This window comes from Amblyraja radiata, chromosome 20, assembly GCF_010909765.2.
Source record: "Amblyraja radiata isolate CabotCenter1 chromosome 20, sAmbRad1.1.pri, whole genome shotgun sequence".
Lineage (NCBI taxonomy): Eukaryota > Metazoa > Chordata > Chondrichthyes > Rajiformes > Rajidae > Amblyraja > Amblyraja radiata.
This window is the reverse complement of record NC_045975.1, coordinates 20,816,288-20,842,695: the sequence shown is the minus strand read 5'-3', so window position 1 is coordinate 20,842,695 and position 26,408 is coordinate 20,816,288. Positions and strand designations below refer to the sequence as shown.

Here is a 26,408-nt window from a genome sequence, read left to right as displayed (position 1 = left end):
TGGAAAAGATGTCGGCGATTCTGCGTCCAGTTTCGGAGTTGCAGGGAATCAATGGAAGAAATGTGACAGCCGGACGGAGTTCCGTTTCGGAATTTTGGGCGAGAGTTTTATATATTAATAGATATAGATTCCCCTCATCATGAATGCTAGTTAAAAATATCCTTCCTCATATATGGGGCACAAAACTGCTCACAATATTCTAAATGTGGGCTCACAAGCACCTTATAAAGCCTCCGTTTTACATCCTCGCTTTATATTCTAATCCCCTAGAAAAGAATGCTTGAAAATGCATACCTCCAGATTCAGGGACAGTTTCTTCCCAGCTAGTATTCCCTTAACAGCTAAAGTGTAGTCCTAGCCTCACATCTATCTCATTGAAAACCTTTGAACTATCTTTAGTTTGACTGTCTAACACTGAATATTGTCTCCTTTATCTGTGCATTGTGGACGGCTTGATGTAATCTTTGACTGGATAACATGCAAACAAATGCTTTTCACTGTACCTCAGTACACGTGACAGTAAACTAAACTAAACTAAACAGCATTGCATTTGCTTTTCTTACCACCAACTCAACTTGCAAATTAACCTTTTGGGAATCCTGCACCAGTACTCCCAAGCAAAGATCATAGAGGAGCTCCCAAGTCCCTTTACATCTCCAATTTCCCCATCCCATTTAAAAAGTAGTCTCCATCTTTATTCCTTCTACCAAAATGGCTACACTGTATTCCATTTGCCACTTCTTTTCCCACTTTCCCAACTTGCCCAAGTCCACCTACAAACTCCATGCTTCCTCAACACTACCTGTCCTTCCACCTATCTTTGTATCATCGGCATTCTTGTTCACAAGGCCACCAATTTCATTATCTAGATTATTAACATATAACATGAAAAGTAGCAGACCCAACACCAATCCCTGAGGAACACCAGTTGTCATCGGCAGCCAATCAGAAAAGGCCCCCTTTATACCCACTCTCTACCTTCTGCCAGTCAGCCAATCCTATATCCATGCTAGTACCTTGCCTCTAATAACAATACCTCCTGTCTTGTTTAGCAGCATCACTTGTGGCACCTTATCAAAGGCATTCTGAAAATCCAAGTAAATAATATCCACAGATTCACCTTTGTCTATTCTGCTTGTTACTTCCTCGAATAATTTCAACAGATTTGTCAGGAAAGATCTCCCTTTCACAAAACCATGCTGACTTTGGTCTATTTTATCATGTGCTTCAAGTACCCCGAAACCTCATCCTTAATAATGGATTCTAAAATTTTACCAACCACAGCCTAACTGACCTATAATTTATTTTGTCTCATTCCCTTAAACAGTGGAGTTACATTTGCGATTTTCCAGTCAGACACCATGGAAAAAGGCCCTTCGGACCAACTAGCCCACACCGACAACATGCCTCATCTACACTCGTCCCACCTGCCCGCACTTGGCCTGTAACTCTCTAAATCTACCCTGTCCAAGTGTCTCTTAAACGGAACGATCGTACCTGCCTCAACTATCCTCTAGCAGCTCGTTCCATATATCCACCACCCTTTGTAAAAAAACATTACCCCTCAGGTACCTCTTAAATCTTTCCCTCCTCATTTTAAACCTATGTCCACTTGTTTTTGATCCCCCCCACTCTGGGCAAATGCTGTGCATTTACATATTCTATTTCTCTCATGATCTTGTACTCTATCCCTCTCATGACCTTTACACAGTCCTATGGAGTCATTCCTGACCCTAGTGATACTTGAAAGATCACCACAATCTCAACAGCTATATGTTGTCTTGCTTTAACTGATCAAATCAGCACTCCAAATAGTGTTTTCTTGTCGTTAGTCTGTTTTCAAAAAGGCTGATGAATTTTGCCAGTGAAATACCTACTTAAATTTTGAATTACTTCTGAGGTGTTTCTGATGTGATGATGTATTCCATCAATTGAAAATGATTTTTTTTTAAATAGTAAAATCTTAATGATCCTGTGCTTTTGTGTAATATCATTGTTGATCTTTAACGTCAGAACAACTTACTGGTAAGGATGCTTGATTTTCTTAATATAGACTATTCTTTAATATGCTTACAATTTTAAGTTAGATTAGTAAAGCATTACACATATTGACCACAGAATAACCTTTATGCATTTTTGACTGTCTAGGAATGGGGTCTATAATTAAATACAGTGCAATGAATGTAGGTAGCCAACAGGTTAAACAATATTAAAATACAATAATATTGTCAAGTACACACAATATAGTTGTAGCAGAATGCAATACTATTTGAAGTGAATTCACTGAATGTTTCCTGAATAGAAAATTAGTCGTTGATATGTTCACATTTGTTTGCAAGTTCTATTGAAGCATCACCTCCATGCTTCAAAGTATGATGACCAAAATATATAAATATATTGATATTTGGAGAGAACATGTATTTAATACACAATTGATATCAGAAGATTAACAACCCTAAATTGTATGCTTTTGGAAATGTTTGATCACACCTTGCACTGGTCACAATTTAAATAAAGTCCCAACGTCATGTTGCAGAAGCTAGATCAGTCTTCCTGAGGGTGAACTCAAGGAAAGCAACTGGCCCAGATGGAGTACCTGGCCAAGTCCTTAGGAACTGCGAGGACCAACCAGTGGGAGTGTTTACAAACATCTTTCATCTCTTCCCCCTGCGTTCTGAGGTACCCATCAGCTTCAAGATGCCCATTATCATCCTGGTACCAAAGAAAAGCAACATTTTATGTTGTTAGCTGTTTAAATCACCAGCACACATTTAGGGTGATAAGATGGCGCAGTGGTAGAGTTGCTGCCTTACAGTACCAGAGACCCAGGTTCAATCCTGCCTATGAGTGCTGTCCGTACAGAGTTTGTACGTTCTCACCGTAACCCTGTGGGAATTTTTCGGGAGCTCCAGTTTCTTCCCACATTCCAAAGATGTAGATTTGTAGGTTAATTAGTTTCAGTAAAAATATTAAATTGTCCTTGATGTGTGGCATAGTGCTAGTGTACAGATATCGCTGGTCGACGTGGACTCAGTGAGACCTTAGGGGCTATTTTTATGCTGTATCTCTAAACTAAACATTAAATCAAACCTATCGAGCAGGCTTGATCCACTGAAATTCGACTACCGCCACAACAGGTCCACAGCTAATGCCATCTCCCTGGCTCTACATTCATCCCGGGAACACCTGGATAAGAAGGACACCTACGTTAGACTCCAGTTAGACTGCACAGACTACAGTTCTGCTTTCGATGCCTTTAACCCAACCAAGCTGATCTTCAAACGTGAACTTGGAGTCAGCCTTCTGCAACTGGACCTTCAACATCTTGACCAACAGACCATATTCAGGGAGGATAGGTGAAAAATCATCCTGTGCAATAAACCACAACACTGGTGCCCCACAAAGATACATTTTTAGCCCCCCCCCCCTCCCCCACTATATTTTTAAACTCATGACTGCAACCAAATACCAATCCAACTCCTTCTAGTTGTCCTTCTACCGATGCGCCGTGGAAAGTCTCCTCTCCTATGGCATCCTGGTGTGGTTTGCTAGCTGCACTATGGCTGAGAGGAGGGCGCTGCAGAGAGTTATAAAAACTGCACAGAGCATTACAAACGCTCAACTGCCCTCCTTGGATGATATATATAGGGCCCGATGCTTGCGCCGGGCCACAAACATCAAGCAGGACACATCCCACCCTGCCAACCACCTTTTCACTCTGCTACCCTCTGGGAGGCGATTCAGGTCTCTGAAGGCTCTCTACCCATGTGCGATAAAAGAACTTAATTCAAACAGAGAACACTGGGGAAGCAAAATGTAATTCCAAGAAATGCAACATTCTTTTTAAATTCTTTTTAAATACTTATTTATTATTTTTACTAATAAGTGTACATATGTGTCAATGGTTGTCGTGTTTGTATTTTTTAACCGGAGGAGATGCAATGGAATTTCGTTGCACAGTATTGTGCAATGACAATAAACGTATTCATTCATTCAACTCAATTTACAATTTCGCCTACGACACCACCATAGTGGGCCGGATATCAAATGGTGATGAGACAGAGTACAGGAGGAAGATTGAGAACCTTGTAACCTGGTGTAAAGACAACAACTTCTCCCTCAAAGGTAGACAAAAATCTGGAGAAACTCAGCGGGTGAGGCAGCATCTATGGATCGAAGGAACAGGCGACGTTTCGGGTCGGGACCCGTCAGATTACCTTTGTTTTTCCAGCATCTGCAGTTCTTTCTTAAACTTCTCCCTCAATGTTAGTAGGACAAAGGAGATTGTGATTGATTTCAGGAAGAGAAGCAGTGCACACACCCACACATCATACATTGATAGTGCCAAAGTAGAAATGGACAAAAGCTTCAAGTTCTTAGGAATAAATATCACTAGCAATTTGTCCTGGACGAGCCACGATGAAGCAAAGGCACACAAAGCACACCAATGCCTTTACTTCCTTGGAAATATGGTATGTTCCTAACAAACCTCACCAACTTCTACAGATGTGCCATAGAAAGCATTTTATCGGGATGCGTCACAGCATGGTTAGGGAACAGCTCCATCCAAGACCGCTTGAAATTGAAGGGATTGGGAAACATAGCCCAGAGCATCTTGCACATCAATACTCAATTGACTCAATTTACACTTAACGCTGCCTCGGCAAGGACACCAGCAGGAAGGTAGTGAATCTCAAATTAATTGCCGCAGATGGCTGTGAAGGCCAAGTCATTGTGTATTTTTAAAGCAGAGATTGAGGGATTCTTGATTAGTAAGGATGTCAAAGGTTACGAGGGGCAGGCAGGAGAATGGGGTTGATGTTGCAGATTTCAGGCTCCTGTACCTCCGCTGCCATCAGGTAGAAGGTACAGGAGCCTGAAATCTGCAACATCCAGGCTCAGGAACAGCTACTTCCCCACAGCCATCAGACTTCAAACAAACTCTGAACTCTAACAGCCTATTGCACTTTATCTGTTTATCTGTTTATTGATATGTGTGTATATATATATATATATGGTCACACTGATCTGATCTGTATTTATGACTACAATATCCTGTTGTGCTGCAGCAATGAAAGCATTTCATTGTCCTATCTGGGACACATGACAATAAACTCTCTTGAATCTTGAGAGGGAAAGATAAATAAGCCATGATTGAATGGCGAAGTAGATTCAATGGGCTGAATGGCCTAATTCTACTCCTATGATTTATCAACCAGCATAATCAAGGACCAGTCTCACCCCAGTCACTCCGTCTTGTCCCCTCTCCCTTCAGGCACGAGCTACAGAAGTCTGAAAACTCATACATCCAGGTTCAGGGATAGTTTCATCCCAGCTGTTATCAGGCAACACAATCATCCTCTCGCCAGTTGGAGAGCGGTCCTGACCTCTATCCTATCTCATTGGAGACCTTTGAAATATCTTTAATTAGACTTTATCTTGCAACTAAATGTTGTACCCATTATCTGTACACTGTGCACGGCCTGATTGTAATCATGTATAGTCTTTTCTTTCATTTTTGGACAGCACATAACATAAGCTTTTCAGGCTTACCTCGGAACACGTGACAATAATAAACAAAACAATACTAAACTAAACTCTTGTTAACTAAATAGAACATAGAACGGCACCACACAAGAACTTGTGTCAGACATGTTGCCTAGTTAAATTAATTTCCTCTGCCTACACATGATCTGTATCCCTCTAATCCCTGCATATTCACAATGTACAGATAAAGGAAAAAGGGTACACCATTTAGTGCAAGATAAAGTCCGATTAAATATCTTTCAAAGGTATCCAGTGAGGTAGATGGGAGGTCAGGACAGCACGCTAGCTGGTGAGAGGACAGTTCAGTTGCCTGATAACATTTGGGATGAAAATGTCCCTGAATTCACAACTGGACAGGGGTAAGGGTACTTCTAAACCCACCAGGCTTGTTAGAAATTGTTAATATATTATTATGTAAAATATAAAATAAATGAAATAAAAGTATGTTTAGGGTATTAATAAGAATAACACCAGCAAATCTGCTGTTCCAAAATCCCAAGGGTGCCCAGATTATCAATTTTACTGTCCAAGTTTTTCAAAATTGCAGTATAGGCAAAGGTTTATCGAGTAGCCCAGAAATTGTGTTAAGGTATTTGTTTTGAATTTGCTAATTGGAAAATATGATCTGGTTGAGTCATCATTTAGAAATAAAGAAAATATCTTTGTACATCTGCAGTTTAATTATGACTGAACCAACAGGATAGAAATGGCAAACAAGATCACACTTAAAATAGTATTTGATTAACTTTGAAACAATATAAAATAGCAAACTTCGTCAAATAGCTGTTGATTAGATTTAACAAATTTGATGTAATTAAGTGCTTTTATTTTGGGGGAAATAGTTCCAACAATAAGACGGAAAAATTGCTGGAGTTCAATCTGATGTACTAAAGAGCCGTATTGATTGTTCACTGTTTTTGAAATGCTGCGTAGTTCTTCGCGATCGACATGAACAAAAGATGCCCGAACATGTAGTTTAAGATAAGGGGAGGCGGTGCTGGACAAAGGTTGAACGAGGTTAACACCATTTGGCGCGAAAATGACGCCTTCGACTACACTGCGCGCGCTGCTGGGGAGCCGCAAGTCATGTGACGGGTGTTTTTGAAAACCAGGAGGACCCTCGCCATTGGCCCGCGGCGGCCACGTGACCAACGGTCGCGGCGAAAGCCCTGGTGTGTGCGGTGCGCGCGCACGCGGAGAAAGGAGGTGTGAGGCGAGCAACGGACCGAGCGCGCGCGGAGAGAGGCGGCGAGCAACGGACCGAGCGCGCGCGGAGAGAGGCGGCGAGCAACCGAAACAGCAGCGGGAGACAGGCACCCCGCCACCCAGCGGGCCCGGCGCCGCGGAGGAGAAGCGGCCATCGTCTCCGAGTCGGACAGTCCGTTGGTGCTCTGAAACTGCGTCTTGTTTGGTTGTGTAATCCGGCGTGGGCCGGCTACTGCCCGTGTTAGGGCCTCCGCCCCTCTGACGCATCGTTCCCATTTTGGGTCGTGTTTGTTGTCATGAGTTGCAGAAAGTGCATGGCCGGCACCAACCCCAACGCTGCCTCACCCTCTCTGGTGCAGAAGCTGACTTTCGCCGGCAGCGACGAGGAGGACGGGGACGGCGGCAACAGTACGGAGGACTCGGCCTTCCAGGAGTCGCCGGACGCCGAGCGCAAGTACGGCGAGGGCGCGGACAGACACCGCGCCGAGGACGAGGAACTGGAAATGGTCAACCTGAGTTGGGAGGACGGGTTCGTGAGCAGCCCATCCCCTCTCAAGACCCATCGAGATTACCGGGACCGCCGAGACATGGAGGAATCATCCAGCTCGCCGCTGCGGGAGAGCGGCGAGCGCGAATTATGCAGCTCCCCGATCCGAGAGGCTGGGGACCAGGAGGAAAGTAGTTCCCCCATCCCGGACTGTCCTGATACCCCGCCACATAAAACCTTGAAGAACCTCCGGCTCTTCGACACGCCGCACACCCCTAAGGTGAGAGGGTCTGCAATTAGGAGTTAAACCCTCCCATGTTGCCAATATTTAAAGGTCCTTTCTTGTCAATGGTACGGCCAGACAGGTTGTTGATCCAAATTGCGATAATCAGTTTTGAAATTAATGTTTTATCTAGTAAGGAAATTATAATTATCTCGACCCCAAGAGGAGAATTTTAAAACTTCAAGTTATTGCCAATTTATATCTTTCTCTCACCAATTCTGATATTTGTGCGCGAATTCTTTAATTTTAACACAGCTTTCTAAATGCGAAGACGTGCAGTGATGATAAGATGCTTTCTAGTGTCAAACGAGTACTTTGTCCGGTCTGAAGAAGGGTCTCGACCTGAAACTCATTTGTTATGAAAGCCCTGCAGTGATTTGACTTCCCAAAGTTCAATATCTTCCCCTGTCTGTATTAAATCCCATTAACCATTCTTCAGCCCACTTGTTCAGGTGATCAAGAGCCTGCTGCAATTTTTAATCATCCTACCTGTCAAGTCAGGTTGGCAGATTTCTTTCCGTAGAGATCATTAGTGAACCTGTGTGTGTGGGGGGGGGGTCCTGTGATTTCACTTTGTCTATTACTGATTAGTTTTAAAACAAGAATTTATTTAATAATGTGAATTTAATTTCCTTCAAGCTGCCATGTGGATTAGACCTATGGCTATTAACTAAACATAAATAAATGGGATTAAATTATTTTTATTTCATCGCATTATTTTCTTTCAAAGTCTTTTTCTAATTTTGAAGGAAGCATTGTCCTCTGGTAGATTTATGATAGATTTATAATTGGGTTTGTATAAATTAACGACCAAGATTCCTATCTTGGCATGGATAGGATATAAATATTGTTATTCCCTATTGCCTTTCGATATTACGTAGGTCATATAGGTCCATATTGAATTGAGAATTTGTGGGATTCCAAGTGGCATTTGGACTATACAATTTCTAAGCATCTATCTTGTGTTTAAAGAGGGGTTAATTGGGCAACTAAATTAGCTTCTCTTTCCCATGTGGGAGATGTGAATTAATAAAACGCTGAGGATTCTAGCTGATCAATGTCAACACAGGTAGGTAAAAAAAGGCATTTGGTTTGTTTGTCTTTATTGGTTGGAGGCATTGAGTAATAGTGTCAGGAAGTCATGTTGCAGCTGTATAGGAATTTGGTTAGGCTGCATTTGGAGATAGATGTCGAAACGATGCCAATCCTTCCTGGAGGAATTTGAAGCATAGTTTGAGAATAAGGATTTAAGATGAGAGTGAGGATGACTTTCTACTTGACCTGTGTCTTTTGAAGGCTGAATTGTAAACTATATTCAAGGGCAGATTCCGCCAACACAATAATAGTCACTTGGAGAATCTGATAACTCCAAAAAGACAGCACCCCAAGTCAGGATCGAAGATGGATTACCATGCCTCGAGGTAAAGAAAGTCACTTCATTTCTGGAATTCAGCTCATTGAAAATTGCTTGGGACTGAGGTGGTAGAAAATTGTGTTCCTAATGAAACCAAAACTGCATTTGTGATCAGTGTAAACAACTGCACCTTTCATCATTTAAATTATGAGTACCCTTGAGCACCAAATAGTCCAGTATGTGAGCTGGCTTGAATTTGTCATACTCTTTGTGGATACGATATATTTGGGCAAATTTGCTCCTTGTCAGGTAGATTTTGTTATTACTCTTGGTATAGTCTACTTAAGATTATCTTGTTCTAGATTGAAGTCTTCAGCACTATAAATGCAATGGTGTAATTGTCTGTAGGTTTGGTTGTATCCAGTGCCTCATGTTGTTGATATCTTGTGGTTATTGATTGACTGAAAATTGGCTTTTGTAATGATTGGGAACTCGAGAGATCTCAGAAATTGATTAAGTTTAGTTTTGCGATACAACATGGAACACATCCTTTGCCGACCATTGATCACTCATTCACACTAATTCCATGTTATTCCCACTTTTGCATTCACTTGCTTGATACAAAAGGAGCAATTTAAAGAGACCATTTAAACTACAAACCTTGCATGTGGCTCTGTCTTGTTTTCGAGCTAGTGTGCTGAGCAAGTTGCTCGCTGATAGTGTTCTTGGAGCAACATAATTTAATGGATAGGAAGGAACTGTAGATGCTGCTTTACACCAAAGATTGACACAATGCTGGAGTAACTCGGTGGGACAGGCAGCATCTCTGGGTAGTAGGAATGGGTGATGTTTTGGGTAGAGACCATTCTTCAGACATTTTTTTAATTGTTATGTTTCTGGATGTGGTGGAACCTGGAGCATTCCTTTCTGATTGTGGAGTTGCTGCTGAAAACTCTTCTATTGTCTGCTGTTTTAAGCTTCTGTTTGTTCCAAATCTTTTAAATTCTTTTCTCCCTGTTTTTTTTAATAGGTATATGAGGCAGACACCTATGTGATGGCTCTGTTACTGTAATTAAATTATAAAAATATAATTATATTTTCAGTAAGTTTTGGTCAATAGCAGAAGACTACAATTATTTGTGTTTGGCTATGGGACTGTGAAGGCATAAAGGTTACCATTTAACATTTCTGAAATCATCAGTGGGGCTTGAGCCCATAACTCCGACAAGGGTTTGCTTAAACACTGAGCTGATATAAAACTCAAATGTTAGAACTTAAAATATTTTGACTGTTATCGATATAATTTATGGATGGCCATTAAAATAATGTGGTTGTTTATTTTCAGAGTTTGTTATCCAAAGCAAGAGTTGCAAGTTGCCCGAGTTCCAGCTCAGTAAGACGTCGAGGAGGAGCACTTTTCAGGAATGTTGAGCAATCTGAGCGAATGCAATATGATTACAAGCATCCATATGTCAACATTAACCCTTTTACACCAGACTCCATGTACATCCATTCTTCATCTGTGCTTTGCCGAAGAAGGAAAAGGACTTATTGGGATGGGTAAATATTGAAACATTTTCTAAATCTGGCAAATTTTAAAATTGCCACAGTTTGCATAGCACTTTTTGGAAGATCTGGAAATGTTTAGCTGCCAGAACCTTCTGATATCCTACTGTCTAACCTTATCTTTTAAAGAACTGTTAACAGCTGTCTTGGATGTATAGCTTATATTTAAAAAAATAATCAAAACTGGCATAGGCTGTTAACAATTAATGCTCAGCTTTTTATGACAGCTCTTCGACATCTTCAGTTACATGTTGCTGAATGGAATTTAAAGAATAGTTAATTAGGTACATGCAAACTACTTGATGTCACTCATGCAAGAAGTGTCTTGTTTTCATGGTTTCTTTTCCATTTTTTCCCTTTTCCCTTTAATATCAGATACTTATACATTTTCTCCATTTTATGTTAACTGCTCATTTTTTTGCGTTGAAAATTATTCAACTTTCCTTTTCAAAATCTTGCCGTTATGATAATTTAGGCACAATATTTAACTCCTACAGTTTTTTTTAACACTTATCCATAGTGCTTGCCATTTGTATGCATTCTATCTATATAATGTTTAAGTAAATTCTTCATCATTATGACAGAGAAGGGCATCAAAAAGGCCATCAGCTCAATACCAGTAGAGGAATCCACCAGTCCCATTCGCCTTCTCTCTTCGATCCAGCAACTTATCTCACATGCCCCATGGGGATTTTTTTTCATTTGCATATGCTGAGGGTTAATTTACAGTGGACGATTAACATGTCAGCATATTTTTGAGATATAGGAGGAAACCAGAGCACCAGGGTGATACAGAAACTCACAGTACAGAAACAAGAAACTGCAGATGCTGCAGATTACAAAAAAAGACAGTGCTGGAGTAACTCAGCGGGTCAGGCAGCGAGTCTGGAGGACACTGATAGGTGACGTTTCAGGTCGAGGCCCTTCAGGCTCAATGTGCAGACTCCACACAAATGGCACCATAGGTCAAGATTGACCATAGGTTAATTGTGCTTTTAGGGAACCGCACTAACTGCTGTATCTATACCATTCTTTTGGAAAATCAATATTATGCACAGGTAGATAAGAGATGATCTTGGCTTCATGTTTGGTGCAGACATAATGGGCCAACGGGCCTGTTCTTGTCCTGTACTCTTATGTTCTCGGAATATACCTCTTTGCAAATGCGTTCCAGGTTAAAACAAACTGAAATTTGTTCTCTCCATTCACCCCACCCCTACCAAGCCCCCATTTTTAGGAGATTTAAAAACGGTTTTATGTGTAAGCTGGTAAACTGAGAGGCTTGGCAATGTGTAGATCTAGAGGTAGTTTAATCATGTAACATGCATTGTTTGGGTCTTAGAGAGCTCTAAGATCCTCCTCACACCCCCTCTGCTTTCAATCCAATTTCCCCACAAATTTGACTGTAAAGTCATAAAGGGTCATGAAGTTGTGGCTTTATTTGATGTTGACATCAACCATTCAAAATATGTTATATCTTTTTATTAAGGCCTTTGAATATTTTTCAATTATACCACCTTTTTTCATGTTCCATCCATATCCATTAAGTTTAGTTTAGTGTCACTTATTATCAACCCTCTACGTGGGCATCATCAACATATACCAGGGTGTGTGTACTTCTTTGCTGTGACATAACTTATTTTTTCCATTTACTGTACTTGATATCCACTTGATATACCATGTACAAATAATTATGTAACTTATAGCTCAGAATGTACATACAACATCTACATAATGCTTTTTGGCTTTATAAACTAATTGTTTTGGTTTTCCATGCAGAGAACTGATGGATGGAAGTGATGGGGAACTTGATGATGAAAGTATCCGGCCAGCAAAGGTAACAATAATAATGCATGTCAAATATATTGCTATATGAATGAGAAGATTCTTGAAAGAAAATTTTCGTTACGAAATTGTAATTTTACAACATAGACAGTGTCACTTTAGCTCTGTCCTTGTCAGCAGAAGTTGGTGTATTGAAACGCAACAACAGGCGACTCCTAGATTACAGGGGCAGGCTCACATTCCTAGAAAACAGTCCATATCCTGGTCCTCTTTCCCCCCCCCCCCCCCCCCCCCCCCCCAATGCAAAGCTGTTTATTCTACATGCATCAAGAAATGTACATTGAAAATATATATAAGTTTTGGTTTGTTTTACTTTTATTCTTGATGAATTCTGTAACAGAAAATTCTATTCCCTGACTCGGGTTTTGGGGGAATGATTTGTGTTTTCTGTCAAGCAGAATTTCCAAATAACCATTGTGGGATATTCCTGATCCTGATGTTGTGTAAGAGTTGATTATGGGTGTTGGGACAGTAGGAAAAGAAGAAACATTAAGAAAAGTACTGGAAACATTAGCAGGTCAGCAATATTTGTGGAAAGAGAAAAAGAGTTAACATTTGATGCTGAAGTCTTTGTCAGAAGTTGGGTGAGAAAACAACTTGGAGTGAGGGTGGGGGAGGACCAAAGAGAAAAATGGGAGTGTGATTTTGACATTGTGTGGCTTATAGGCTTAACATTTTGAGTTGATAAAAGATTATGCACATGCGAGAATTAACAAATTCTTACATGGTTATGTTTAAGTTAAATAAAATAAAGTTCTGGCAATGCTCAGAAGGTCAAGTAGAATTTGTGAAGCGTGAAACAGACAGCTTTTCAGGTCAATGACCAGAAATAATAACTGGATTCTTCACTTTCTGTACATGTTGCCTGACCTAGGTATTTAGCGTTGTAATGTTTTTCAAATTTACATGACTTGATTTTTATTTTTTGCTTGATTTAAGACTCTCTTATTTAGAGTACAGAGGAGATTTACTAGAATGTTGCCTGGGTTTCAACAACTAAGTTACAGAGATAGGTTGAATAAGTTAGGTCTTTATTCTCTGGAGCGCAGAAGGTTAAGGGGGGACTTGATGGAGGTCTTTAAAATGATGAGAGGGATAGACAGAGTTGATGTGATCAAGCTTTTCCCTTTGAGAATAGGGAAGATTCAAACCAGAGGACATGACTTCAGAATTAAGGGACAGAAGTTTAGGGGTAACATGAGGGGGAACTTCTTTACTCAGAGAGTGGTAGCGGTGTGGAATGAGCTTCCAGTGGAAGTGGTGGCGGCAGGTTCGTTGGTATCATTTAAGAATAAATTGGATAGGCAGGTCAGGCAGGTGGGACTAAGTGAAAAAAAAAAAATTGTTCGGCGCGGACTTGTAGGGCCGAGATGGCCTGTTTCCGTGCTGTAATTGTTATATGGTTAATATGTTGCATTTAAATTTTGGACGGCAATAAATTTTATTTAGTTTGATTAACTAACTATAGGCCCATTCTTAGTTACATGTGTGACCAAAAATATGAAAAATTGTGGAATACATCTAATTATGAAAGCATTACAGGTATATTGTTTTGTGCTGCATGTATGATTCATAGTTTTTTTCGAAGTTTATTAAGTGAAATATTTATGTTAAGCTGACAATGTTTGTTTAGGGTCAGAGGTCAAATATGACTGATCACGTGTGACCTCACGAAAGCATATTTTCATAACTCAGTTTTATCTTTCAAACGCTTCTGCATTTTAAAAAGCTAGAATGTTCATATCTTTAGCAGACGTGTTATAATTCTGTCGGTAGGAAAATAGCAATGAATAAGATTAATCTCTTGCAAGAATATTTTAATGTATTGCTTTATGTGATGCCTTTTGGTAACGTGTGTGACATTTTGGTTCACTTTCCAAAGAATGGCCCTATAAATTATTTTTCATTGATCATTCATCTAATTATCTAATAAACCATAAAACCAGTTGAATTCAACCTAATTATTGTAAATTTACTTGCTTCCTATCCTATATCAATACAATATTTTAATACTTTTTTAATTCTATCCTTTTTGAAATAGAGAATGCCAATTACTGAAAGTAATATGAGATCACGATACACAACAGAGTTTCATGAATTGGAGAAGATTGGATCTGGGGAATTTGGTTCAGTTTTTAAGTGTGTGAAAAGACTCGATGGTTGCATTTATGCCATTAAACGCTCAAAAAAACCGTTAGCAGGTTCGGTTGATGAGTAAGTAGCTTTTGAATATGTTTGGTTAAAATATGTGGCACGTGTGTCAGTATGTTTACCTATCTCAAAATTGGGTTATGATGCCATGATAATAGGATAGAATCGTGGGAAGAGAAAACAAATACATGTTTTCCCTTTATTGTGTGATTGTACTGTCTATTATTATTTTTATTATTTCATTTTCCACATGGTTATTCAAGTGTTTTTTGTCCTGTTTACTATTGTGAAAAAAACTAATGGCCCACAAATATATGGCATGAAATCTTAACTTAAAAACTTATTTAAATTGGAATTTGAGCTGATGAAGGGTATATGGCTGAAGACAAATATTTCTGTTGATGTTTACTGTAGTAATGGTATGATGAAGACTTCATTTATTTGATTGTTATGTATCCTTATAGACAGAATGCTCTAAGGGAAGTCTATGCACATGCAGTCCTAGGTCAACACACACATGTAGTTCGCTATTATTCAGCATGGGCAGAAGATGACCATATGCTCATTCAAAATGAATACTGCAATGGTAAGTTTTTTTTAAAGTTAGAATTCCTTATTATTAATTTAGACAATTTATACTGTCCGTGATATGCTCAGAAGAAAATATATTTCTTGAACAAAATGTACTTCCTGTAAGCAGTCTTATCGTACAATTAGCTTATTCAATTGGGACAACCCAAACAGTAATGTTTCGTGTATTCTGTTTGTTTTGAAAGGTGGTAGCCTATCAGATGCAATAGCAGAAAATTCCAGGAACAGGCAATATTTTAATGAGGCAGAGCTGAGGGACCTGCTACTGCAGGTTGCGCGAGGACTAAAATATATTCATAGCATGTCCCTGGTGCACATGGATATAAAGCCAAGTAAGTGTCTAGATCGCTCAATTCTTTTAATGTTTGGATATCTTTTTCATGTTTGTACCCACAATTAACTGCACGTGTAAAAGAAAAATGGTTCCTCTGGCAGCTCATTCCATACACCCAACACCCTCTGAAGAAGTTGCCCCTCGGGTTCATATGAAATCTTTCCCCTCTCACCTTGCACGTATGCCCTCTGGTTCTTGACTCTCCTACTCAGGGTAAAAGACTATGCATCTATGCTATCTTCTCCCCTCATGATCTTGTACATCTCTATAAGATTGTCGCTCATTCTCCAGTGCCCCAGTAAAGACCTGAGGTATTCTTATGGTACCTCTTCTATGTCTAATGATGGCTCGTATATAGTACAGTGTGGAAACAGGCCCTTCGGCCCAACTTGCCCACACATGTCCCAGCTACACTAGTCCCTCATGCGTGTGTTTGGTCCCTATTCTTCCAAATCTGTCCTATCCATGTACCTTTTAACTGCTTTTCAAACATTGGGATAGTCTCAGCCTCAACTACCTCATTTGGCAGCTTGTTCCATATACCCACCACCCTTTGTGTGAAAAAGTTACCACTCAGATTATTATTAAATCTTTTCCTCTTCACCTTAAACCTATGTCCTTGATTTGCCTAATCTGGGCAAGAGACTTGATCTATTCCTCTCATGATTTTATACACCTCTATACAATCACCCCTCAATGAGTCCTCCTGCGCTCCAGGGAAAAGAGTCCCAGCCTACTCAACCTCTCCCTATAGCTCAGACCCTATAGTCCTGGCAACATCCTCATAAATCTTCTCTGCACCCTTTCTAGCTTACGAACATATTTCCTCTAACACGGTCCCCAGAACTGAACATAATATTCAAAATGCGGCCTCACCAACGTCTTTGTCTAGACCAAGTGGGTCCCTGTCACATGGGAGGCCTTGTCCCCAATGCAACCGGTTCCCCAACGCAATATTCCACTCACCCATAGCTGACAACTGTGCAAGGGCGGCTCATTTCGCCTTATTCACCCTCCCTCATTTTTAAACTTAAAATAAAATGCAGTTGCACTTGCTAGCTAGCAGAACTCGGTGTACTGTGACTTTTTTAAAAAAAAATGCATTTGCACTTGCTGGGGCTAGCAGGACTCGGTGTACTTGGAGAGCAACAATGTTGCGAGCAGGGCTACAATCCCATTGTGATGTCACAGCTGTAAGCACAGGGAATAAGCAGTGGTACACAAAAATGCTGGAGAAACTCAGCAGGTGCAGCAGCATCTATGGAGGGAAGGAAATAGGCAATGTTTCGGGCCAAAACGCTTCTTCAGACTGATGTGGGGGGGGGGGGGGGGGGTGGGAAGAAGAAAGGAAAAAGGGAATAAGCAGTTGTTTTTTCCAAGTTTTTTGAGATTTTTAAACATTTTGATTAATAACTCGAGAAATAATGCATGAAATTTTGAGACAAGGCGATTTTGGACTCCACGGGATAAATCTCTATCGGAATATGTAAACATTTTACTGTTAGCGCTTTGTTTTTTTGCGAAGATGTGATTACACAGACACACATACATCCAAGATCAAAGTTTTATAGTTATATACTAGACCAAGTGGGAGCCGTTGGGACCTGTCTCCTCAACGTGCGGTTCGGGGGGGGAGGGGGCGGCCTGCGGCGTCACACACACATTAACCAACCCCTCACACACACTAACCACCCCCATTGATATTATATTAATATTATTCATTCACTCCTTTTACCCCATCGCCGCCCTATCCACTCACGCATAGTTCCCAACTCGCATGTGCAGCTAGAGAGCGAGGGGGTAGAGGGACACGGGGGCTCGGAATGGGACTCGGGGGCACAGAGGCAGGGGAGCTTGCTGCCTTTTGGAGTTGGGGTTTCCAGGTGTCCGCTGCCTTTTGGATCTGGGGTTTCTGATTTGCGGTGTCTTTTGAGCGGGCGGCCCTGCACAATGTGACTCGCAGCGCATGAACACAACGTGCAGCCATTGTGACGTCATCAACCAAAGCCAGCGGTTTCATTTTCTTATTTGAGATTTTTGAGCATTTTGATTAATCTCGAGAAGTAATGCATGAAGTTTTCAGATGATGCAATTTCTGAATCCACAGGATAAGACTCTACAGGAATATGTAAAAATGTTACCGTGAGAGTGTCGTTTTTTCGAACAGATGTGATTACACACACACGCACGCGATCAGAGTTTTAATAGTTACTTGAAGGATATGGATTCTGCATCCTTCCGTATAAAGTAATTTGACGAACATGTGGAATAATTATAATTTTCTTCTCGGTACCCATCAAATCTTTTCAGGCTGCTAATTATAATGCCCCAGATGAAAATGTCCAACATTCATTTCAATGTTAAAATTCATTGCCTGTTCCTAATTCGTATTGGTCCCTTTTTTAGGTAACATATTTATATCCAAAAAATTTGTCACTAATTCTGCAGCAGAGGAGACGGATGATGATGACTGCATATTATCAACAAACATTGCATACAAAATAGGTAAGATATATTTCATATTTAGCATTGAACAAATAAGCACCTTGAGTAGATTGGTTAAAAGGTTGTGGGGGGGGGAGGGGGTGGTTGCTAAATAGATTCAACAATAAGTTTCAAGAAGAAATTGGTATACTTGAACTGGAAAACAAATTATGGATTCTGAAATAATGGAAAAGTGGGACTTATTGGGTACCTTTTCGAAAAAATACCCAAATGATGGGTGAGCAGCCAAGAGGATCTCCAAAAGAATGCCTGCTTCTGATGAATATCAACTAGCTTCGGCCTCCAAGTGGTTTAGTTCATGTCACATCCGTCTACATGGGTTCTAGAAAGGCCCATGTGATCTTCATGGGAGACTGTTCTGGGCAAGTTGGCAAATTACATCCAAAACCGGCTTGCGAAATGGGACATGTCGACCTAGACACAAGGAAACGGAGGGGCGGCTGATGGAGGCAATAGGCAGCATCATTGTTGTGGTGGTAGTATTATTGGTGGTGGCCACGGGAGCTCCTACAGTACAGAGTGAGTGAATCCTGTGCCAGCTGCACCGAATGGTGGTGGAAGGAGCCGATGACCTGTCCTGTGCCAGGCCAACCCTTGCATCATCAATCCAGTGCCACAAAGGCACTGGGCCTTAAAGTAAGAAAATAAGAAATTGTGTATCTACACTCGGTCAAGATTGGAACTTTTAAGAACGCAACACTTGAAAATTGGAATTAGGTGCTGGGATATGGTGACTACCAGAAGAGAATCTACTTAATCATTTCACTCTTATTAGTGAGAGATTTCACTTGTATGGCATGATTTAACAAGATTTTCACTGCATCTCGATACACGTGACAATTAAACTTAAAGAATAGCATCCTTTAATAGTGGAAGATTTGATATATATGTGGTACATATCTTTTTTTAAATTAGGTGACCTGGGACATGTTACTCGTGTATCCAATCCTCATGTGGAAGAGGGAGATAGTCGATACCTGGCCAATGAAGTATTGCAAGAGGTAACATTTCATTGTTTTGCAATAGATGTATAGAATTTGTTTCAATGAGCAAACCTTAAACAAAGTTACTAAAATAATGCTGGAGTTACTCAGCGGGACAGGCAGCATCTCTGGATAGAAGGAATGGATGATGTTTCAGGTCAAGCCCCTTCTTCAGACTCGTGTCTATTGAGATATTGTAACTTAAATAAGTTCTTGTCAACTTAAATAACTTTGAAATGCGGAGCAATTTTGATGCAAGTCAACGGTGTCATCTTTTGAATGTTCATGGAAGAGATATAATGCATCATGATTGATGTTTGACCCAAATGAGAATGCTTTGTCATGTAAATGCCCAGTGTGATGAAATGCCCACAATGTGGTGAAATCCCAATAGGCTTGGGTCAAACAGCAGGATTGAATAATATGTTATTAATTGGAAATAAAAATAAGTGTTTTAGTTTGAACACACTTCAGTAAATAAATTAACTTGATGGAAATATTTACTGAATTTTTACTTAACACTTATTCCATCATATTAGATAGTCATAGTGTTGAGCTTGCATGATGGGGGAAATTCACTGCTCCCAGTGGAACAAACAAGGCATGTTTTGGGGTTATTTAGTTGTAATGTTTAATGTTTTTTCAAATTTGAACACCAAATAAAAACATAGTGACACAATTTACACTTTCAGAAAGACCATTTAAAATGTATTACTATGTAGATATTCGGATAACTCATCCATATCTCAATTCAATTTGAAGCAGTTTGACATGTTGCTGTCTCTTCTGAGAAAGATGATAAACCAGATGTGAGTTGCACTAGCACCACTGAATTATTTTCATTTTAAGTTTTTATTTTTCTTTGGTTCTTACCTGTATAGATCTGCAATTTTTTAAAATTCTCCCAACATCAAAGTTGTGGTATCCAAAAGGACATTTTTTCAAGTGATTTGTATTTGTATTTCAGGATTATAAACATTTGCTCAAAGCAGATATTTTCGCTCTTGCTCTCACTGTTATATCTGCTGCTGGTGCAGAGCCATTGCCAAGAAATGGTGAAAAATGGCATGAGATTCGACGAGGAAAACTTCCAACAATTCCGCAAACACACTCTCAGGAGTTTTTGGATTTGTTGAAAGTAAGTATATGACGAGTGGATTTATTTGCAAATTTGCTCTCTCTAAAAAATTTTTTTTTAAATTCACCAATGTTAGACTTATTTTTTGTTGCATTCTGAATAATGGATGTTTCAAATACATTTTCAGCTGATGCTTCATCCAGATCCAGAAAAACGGCCCACTGCAGGAGCTTTAATCAGGCATTCTGTGCTGCTCCCAACTGCAAGGAAAAGTGCAGATCAACTTCGGTTAGAACTGAATGCAGAAAAATTCAAAAATGCACTTTTGCAAAAGTAAGTACATGAGCCAACTGTATTTAAGATTACATGCACTTCATGCCCTTGAGTTCCTTCATGTATAATGAATGAATGTTAATTGCAGACACGACAGTTTAAACAATATAATTTTAAGATGCTCAATAAAGCATTTTGGCAGATTCGATGCTCAATATTTCAGCTATTTACTGTAAAGGTGGTATCTGTTCTTCTGAACTATGCCTTATTTTGTTCATTTAGAGGTTTAATTTCAGCTCTCCAATGATTCAAGGAAGTTTGAATAACTGAGCTATTCAGATAAGAAATATATGCGACTTAACCGGCTAGTGCAGTGAATTGGCTTATCTCAGATGTTATGACGGCAAAAGCTGTTATCCTGAACAACCCAGCAGTTGTGCTATTGTCATCTACTTTGGCAATTTTTCTACTTGCAACTGGACAAAACTTCTAAGTTGGGTTTATGCTTTGTCTGCCATATTACTTTCAGCTTTTCTTTCACTTGCCTTCACTCAAACATCTTTATCCTTTTAAAACTTCTCAATATTGTGCCCACAATTTTGTCAAGGAAATGTCAATTGTCAAGGCCCAATTGCAGCCGTCAGATTTTAGCAACTGAAAACAATCAATCACTGATTTCCTTGATTTCAGTGTTTACTGTGGGGCAAAGGATTTGAAGGCTAAGTAGGATATTTTAACTATCTCAATCAGACTTTTAAATTATTAAATATTCCATTATTGTTTTATTGCTGGTTCGACATTGCTTGTTTTGGGAGTAGGGTTTATTTTCTAACCTGCTGGAGATGCTTTTGAATTAGACCATACTATTGCACTCCAGGATACATGGAGGTTAGCCCTCCACATTTTGACCACGTAATAGGACTGAACCAGTGAAATCTGGCCAAAAACTACTGAATTGATGATGCTTTTAAGTTGGCTTTTGTATGTTCCATTCAATTACTGTTCATTTTTTAAATTTTTACATTACTTACTGGTGTCTGTGGTCTCCTTGCATCATTCCTACCCACTCCAAAATTGTCCTTGGACCTTCCAAGTCCAGCACTCAAATTTGGAATGACATTTTTTCGGAATGTTACGAGATTTTTTTCCAGGATATAATGCGTGGATATAAATGTAACTAATAAGGGCAGAGTATTTTTCCGTCAAAAAGAGATTGCAAAATTATGCGACTGTCTTCCTGCTCATCAGAATATATTGTCCTTCCTGTTTATTGTCCAAAGAAAGAATTCCTGTATAAGAAAAAATATCTGCCTTTCACAAACAGCTTTTTTTTTAAATTATTTCAGAGAATTGAAGAAGGCACAGATGGCAAAAGCAGCAGCGGAAGAGCGAGTATTGTTCACAGACCGAATGACAACTAGGTCTACAGTGCAAAGTAACAGAAATACTAGGATCATTGGGAAAAAAATCAATCGTTCTGTCAGCCTTACTATATACTGAAATTGTGCAGGTGGTTGAACCAAATTTTTTTTTAAAAAAGAGGTTGGAGGTGTTTTGCAAGTTCTTGGCCATTTAGTAACCCCACAACTCCATTGAGGATACTCTTACCTGCAAAATATGTAGCATTTCTGCTGCTTATGGAGTCTTAATTTTTTTACTTTTCAATTTTAGTGTGCCTTTTGAATAAAGAGGACAAAGGTTGATCAAAGAAGATATTGGGACATTTTACTAATTGGCTAATACACCATCAATTCTATTTGGGTTAGATTTAAAACCCATATTTTGTACATCAAGAGGATGTACCTGAACCATGTTATACATTGTACTGGGAGCACTTTGTAGGCATTGGAGATCCATGGCATGAATCTATGGATGAACTTGTCTTGGGAAAACTGCTGCTATATTAGTCAGTGTTGTACACTTGCTGTAAAAATTGATTAGCATTTTAAACAATCATCGCTGTATTAGAAATGGGCTTTTTAGAAAATATTTTTAATTATGTGATTTAAGACATAACAGTTGTTCACTGTTTACTAATGTGTTCAAAAGCAGTTTTTGTTTTATTAAGCTAGTGCATTGTAGGGAAACATTGCACCTTGTGTTTATTGAAGTGTTTCTATTTACTGTACTTTAATGTAAATTGTGGACTGTCCCTAACTGTCCTGTCCAATAAACTGTACATTTTTGAATGTAATTTTGTGGTATGTGTTTAGTTAGTGTGAATGCATAAAATTACTTGCACGGGTGGATGTGACATCTAAATATCCAGAACATAGGCGTTTTGGGAAATGTCTAATCATTTTAGTAATGGAGACACTGATGCAAAATCCATCAATTTTGTTGTAAATGATTCAAAATTCTAACTTTGGTTTTTCATGCTAATATGTTATTTCCCTTATTTGGGAATGTTGAGATGTTGCCTGAGGGGAAAAATCGCGGTGAATTTTTCGAAACCTACATTAGAATCTATCATTAATAGAAAGATGGTTCTGGCAATTCACTACACATTCATTACTCATTTAAAATCATGAGGCAATTGTATAAATGCTGTCTTTTACCCAGTGTATGGGATCAAGAACCAGAGGACATTGGTTTAAGGTGAGAGGGGAAAGATTTATTAGGAATCTGAGGGCCAACATTTTCACACAGTGTGGTGGGTATAGGGAACAAACTGCTGGAGGCAGGATTTAAAAGACACTGGACAAATACATGGGACATGAGTAGATGGGGCATTTCAGTCAGCATGGATGAGTTGGGTTGACCGATCCGTTTCCATGCATGTGACTGATTTGATTTGGAGAGTGAAGTGCAAGTATGGAATTTGGGGCTTGGAGTTGTATGTGTTTGATGGGTCAGGCAGCATCTGGAACCCTGAGTGTTAACAACACTTTTTGTTCTATCTAATTGAGCTCAATCGGTTGTGGACTGTTTTGGATCATGACTTTGCCATTGTGTATTAGATAGAATGACAACAAATTTGCAATTGATGCTCCATGACTCCTTGTCTTGAGACTCAATCTTTAAAGTTATAAAAGGCCATGCATGATGAATAGAATTGAGCCAAAGGGCATGTTTCTGTGCTGGGTGACTTTATGGCTTCATGAATTGTGTGGGTTTTTTTCTTGGATTCATCATTTGGGGAAGATCATGTCCATTTTATTATTTTCTTTTCTTGGGCTGATTTCAGTTCCTCATCCAAATCTTTCCACTCTTCTTCCCCACTCCTGATGTCCATGATTAACTTTAGTCTATACTGTGAGAAGGGCACTTAAGTCTTAGTTAAATTGTATGTGAAATTTCAACAGGCTTGCTTTTGGAGCTGTGTGTATCAGCCCCAGTAGGTGACATACCTCTTGACACTGCCAGATGCAGTCATCGTTAAACCCTCAAGCTTGTAATTGTATGTTGCCACTTCATAAATACCTGGAACATCTTGAAAGGTCTAATACATTGTGCATAGAGAGCAGAGTGTAAAGCTTAGTGTTGAGCAACAAGTTCCACAAATTATTTTTTTGTGTCCAATGAAAGGAGATTATCAAGCACAGAAGTATCTGAAGGGAAGGGTCTCGACCCGAAATGTCACCCATTCCTTCTCCAGAGATGCCTGTCCTTCTGAGTTACTCCTTCGTATTAATAACCCCATCTATAGCACCGTGGAACCACAAGAAAAGGAAACTACCTCAAGACCAGTGAGTTAAAATGACCTAGCCAAATCCTTTCAAATGTGTGACATCTTAACATTGTCTTCCACTTAACTGCAACAAATATGTTAATATAGTTAGGATCTACATATAATGCCATGCATCAGTATATGTGCATTCTTGATCTCTCCTTGTAACTTTGCTGACTTCACCTCAAAGCTGTCTTGGTTTCACTTTATCCTTTGAATTCATTGTTACAGTGATAAAACAAGTTTAACAATTTTCAGACCAAAGATTGCAAACATGAACAGCCCCAAAAGTCTAAAAATACACTGGTTTCTTCCAGTTTTCTTTAACGCACCTTTCATTCTGTCCCACCCCTTGCTGATTTAAATAATTCTACCTCTTTACTTCTCTTGCAGCTTTCCCATCTGTCACTAGCTGATCAACACTTTGTCATCAATTACTCGCATTATCATTGTACTTTTCATATACAGTGGCCTCCATAATGTTTGGGACAAAGACCCATCATTTATTTACCGTATTTCACAGCAATGGAGGCGCTATTTTTTTTACCCTAAAATAAGGCCCGACAATTTACCTGTGTCTTGGAGGCCGAAGGTTAGATTGTTAGCCAAGAAAGATAGACTTGGCTATCTATCAGTACAGCGGCTGTAAAAGGACAGCACTGCTGGAGCGGTGGGGATTTTCTTTCACAGTGTGTGGGGAGTCTGGCCCGCCAGGGGTAAAGTTGCAGGGAGGGCAGAAGGGTTGAGAAGGAGGGGGTAGAGGATCATGCCAGCAACTCAGTAGCTCAGGTGGCTGCGAGCGGCTGCTGGGACCGGATAGCAGAACTGCAGCTAGACCCGGGCTCGCAGGCAACCTGGGAGCTGCAGCTAGTCCCGTGGCAGGCCACCTGGGAACTGCAGCTGGTCCTGGGGCTCGCAGGTGACCTGGGCACTACACCAGTCCCGGGGCAGGCGACCTGGAAACTGCAGCTAGTCCCGGGCCTCGCAGGCGTGTAGTTTTATCTGCTCAATTTCCAATGAAGCAGTAATTCATTTACAATCTTCCAATCTAACATTTTACATTCCACGGTGCTCCACATTGGAGAAAACAAATCCCAATTTGACCACTTTGCAGAACCGCTCAACAATTTAGCTCTCTGATCTCTACATTACTACAGTAATCCTACATTACTTCAAAGATGCACAAGAATCAGCATCTCGTCTTTCATGTAGGTTCATTGCATCTGGGATTTAATATTGAATTTAACAATTCAAGTAATCACTTTGTTTTTCTTTTTCTTTTCACAGACATTGGACCTCCCTCTTTCTACTTTTATTTACTTCCTGTTTCAACGTTTTTTGACATTAATTGGTACCGTTCCAACTTTGGTACCTTATTACGGAAAATCTCAGTCTTTATCCCTCCCTATTTCTGCAACTTGACTCAATTGTTTTCTCATTTTTGCACTTCTGAATCCAAAACATTAATTCTGTTTATTGCCATGCTGATGTTTTTTAAATTAATTGTCACCCGTACAATTTTGGTACCATTATAGAACATCTGTCTTCATCCCTCCCTGTTTCTGCAAATTAACTCAGTAGTTTTCTCATTTTTCCATTTCTTGATCCAAAACATTAATTCTGTTTATCGCCATACTGATGCTGCTTGCCTGGTCTGTTTGCCTAAAGGAAGATTTAAGGACACACAAGGAATTGCAGATGCTGGCAACTTGAACCAGACACACAGTGCTGGAGTAAGTCAGTAGGTCAAGCAGCATCTGTGGATGGAATAGGCAGGTGACATTTGGGTCAGGACCTTCCTTCACACTGATTGTAGTTAGGAAAAAGCTGGGAAAGAGGTGGGTGCAGTATAAAGCTTGGGACATGATTGCTGGATACAGATGGGGGGTTGATTGGCAGATAGATGGAGTAAGTAACAAAGTCTGGAGATGAAAAGGAGACAAAGGGATGTCAGAGTAGGAAAGAACAGGAGGGAAATGTAAAGCCAGGACAAATATACATGGAACATTTACCTCCTTTTCTGATTCCCATTTGTCTCCTTTTCATCGCTCGTCTTTGCCACTTACTCTACCCATCTACAAAATCATTACCTCCCCATCTGGTACAATCAGTTCGAGGAGAGTAAGATTTAGCTCTGAGGGCTAAAGGAATCGAGGGATATGGGGGACAAAGCAAGAACGGGACACTGATTTTAGATGATCAGTCATGATCATATTGAATGGCGGTGCTGGCTCAAAGGGCTGAATGGCCTACTCCTACACCTATTTTTCTATGTTTCTATGACCCAAAACGTCTAACCATTCCCACCACAGATGCTGCCTGATCTGTTGAGTTACTCCAGCACTTTGTATTTTGCTCAAGGAACATTTGAATTTATTCCAGCAATGTCTTGTAGTATCACTAAATTCAGTTAATTATATAATTGTTGTGTAAAGCATAAATTATCTTTGTGGACCATACTATTTCTGTCATGCCTTGGGTTGAGCTCAAGATTTTCTGTTGTAAGTGATTTCTTTGTTATACCTGCAGTTGCAT

The 26,408-nt window shown here is 39.8% G+C and overlaps 1 protein-coding gene across 1 annotated transcript; it reads left to right on the top strand.

Annotated features, from left to right (window-relative positions):
* The first annotated feature begins 6,707 nt into the window (after positions 1-6,707).
* On the top strand, positions 6,708-22,397 carry wee1 (WEE1 G2 checkpoint kinase). The gene is made up of 11 exons (XM_033038963.1): positions 6,708-7,520; positions 10,223-10,437; positions 12,223-12,280; positions 14,330-14,502; positions 14,904-15,025; positions 15,216-15,362; positions 17,771-17,869; positions 18,785-18,870; positions 19,820-19,990; positions 20,118-20,263; positions 21,550-22,397. Exons 1-11 carry the CDS (start codon positions 7,050-7,052, stop codon positions 21,701-21,703), a joined length of 1,842 nt encoding a protein of 613 aa, XP_032894854.1. The 5' UTR covers positions 6,708-7,049; the 3' UTR covers positions 21,704-22,397.
* Positions 22,398-26,408: the final 4,011 nt, after the last annotated feature.

Excerpts from the sequence above, each read along its gene's own strand:
- wee1 (XM_033038963.1), top strand. The coding sequence starts at position 7,050 with ATGAGTTGCAGAAAGTGCATGGCCGGCACCAACCCCAACGCTGCCTCA. Across the intron at positions 15,363-17,770 it reads GCACATGGATATAAAGCCAA|GTAACATATTTATATCCAAA; the intron begins GTAAGTGTCTAG and ends TCCCTTTTTTAG. Across the intron at positions 18,871-19,819 it reads CCAATGAAGTATTGCAAGAG|GATTATAAACATTTGCTCAA; the intron begins GTAACATTTCAT and ends TTTGTATTTCAG.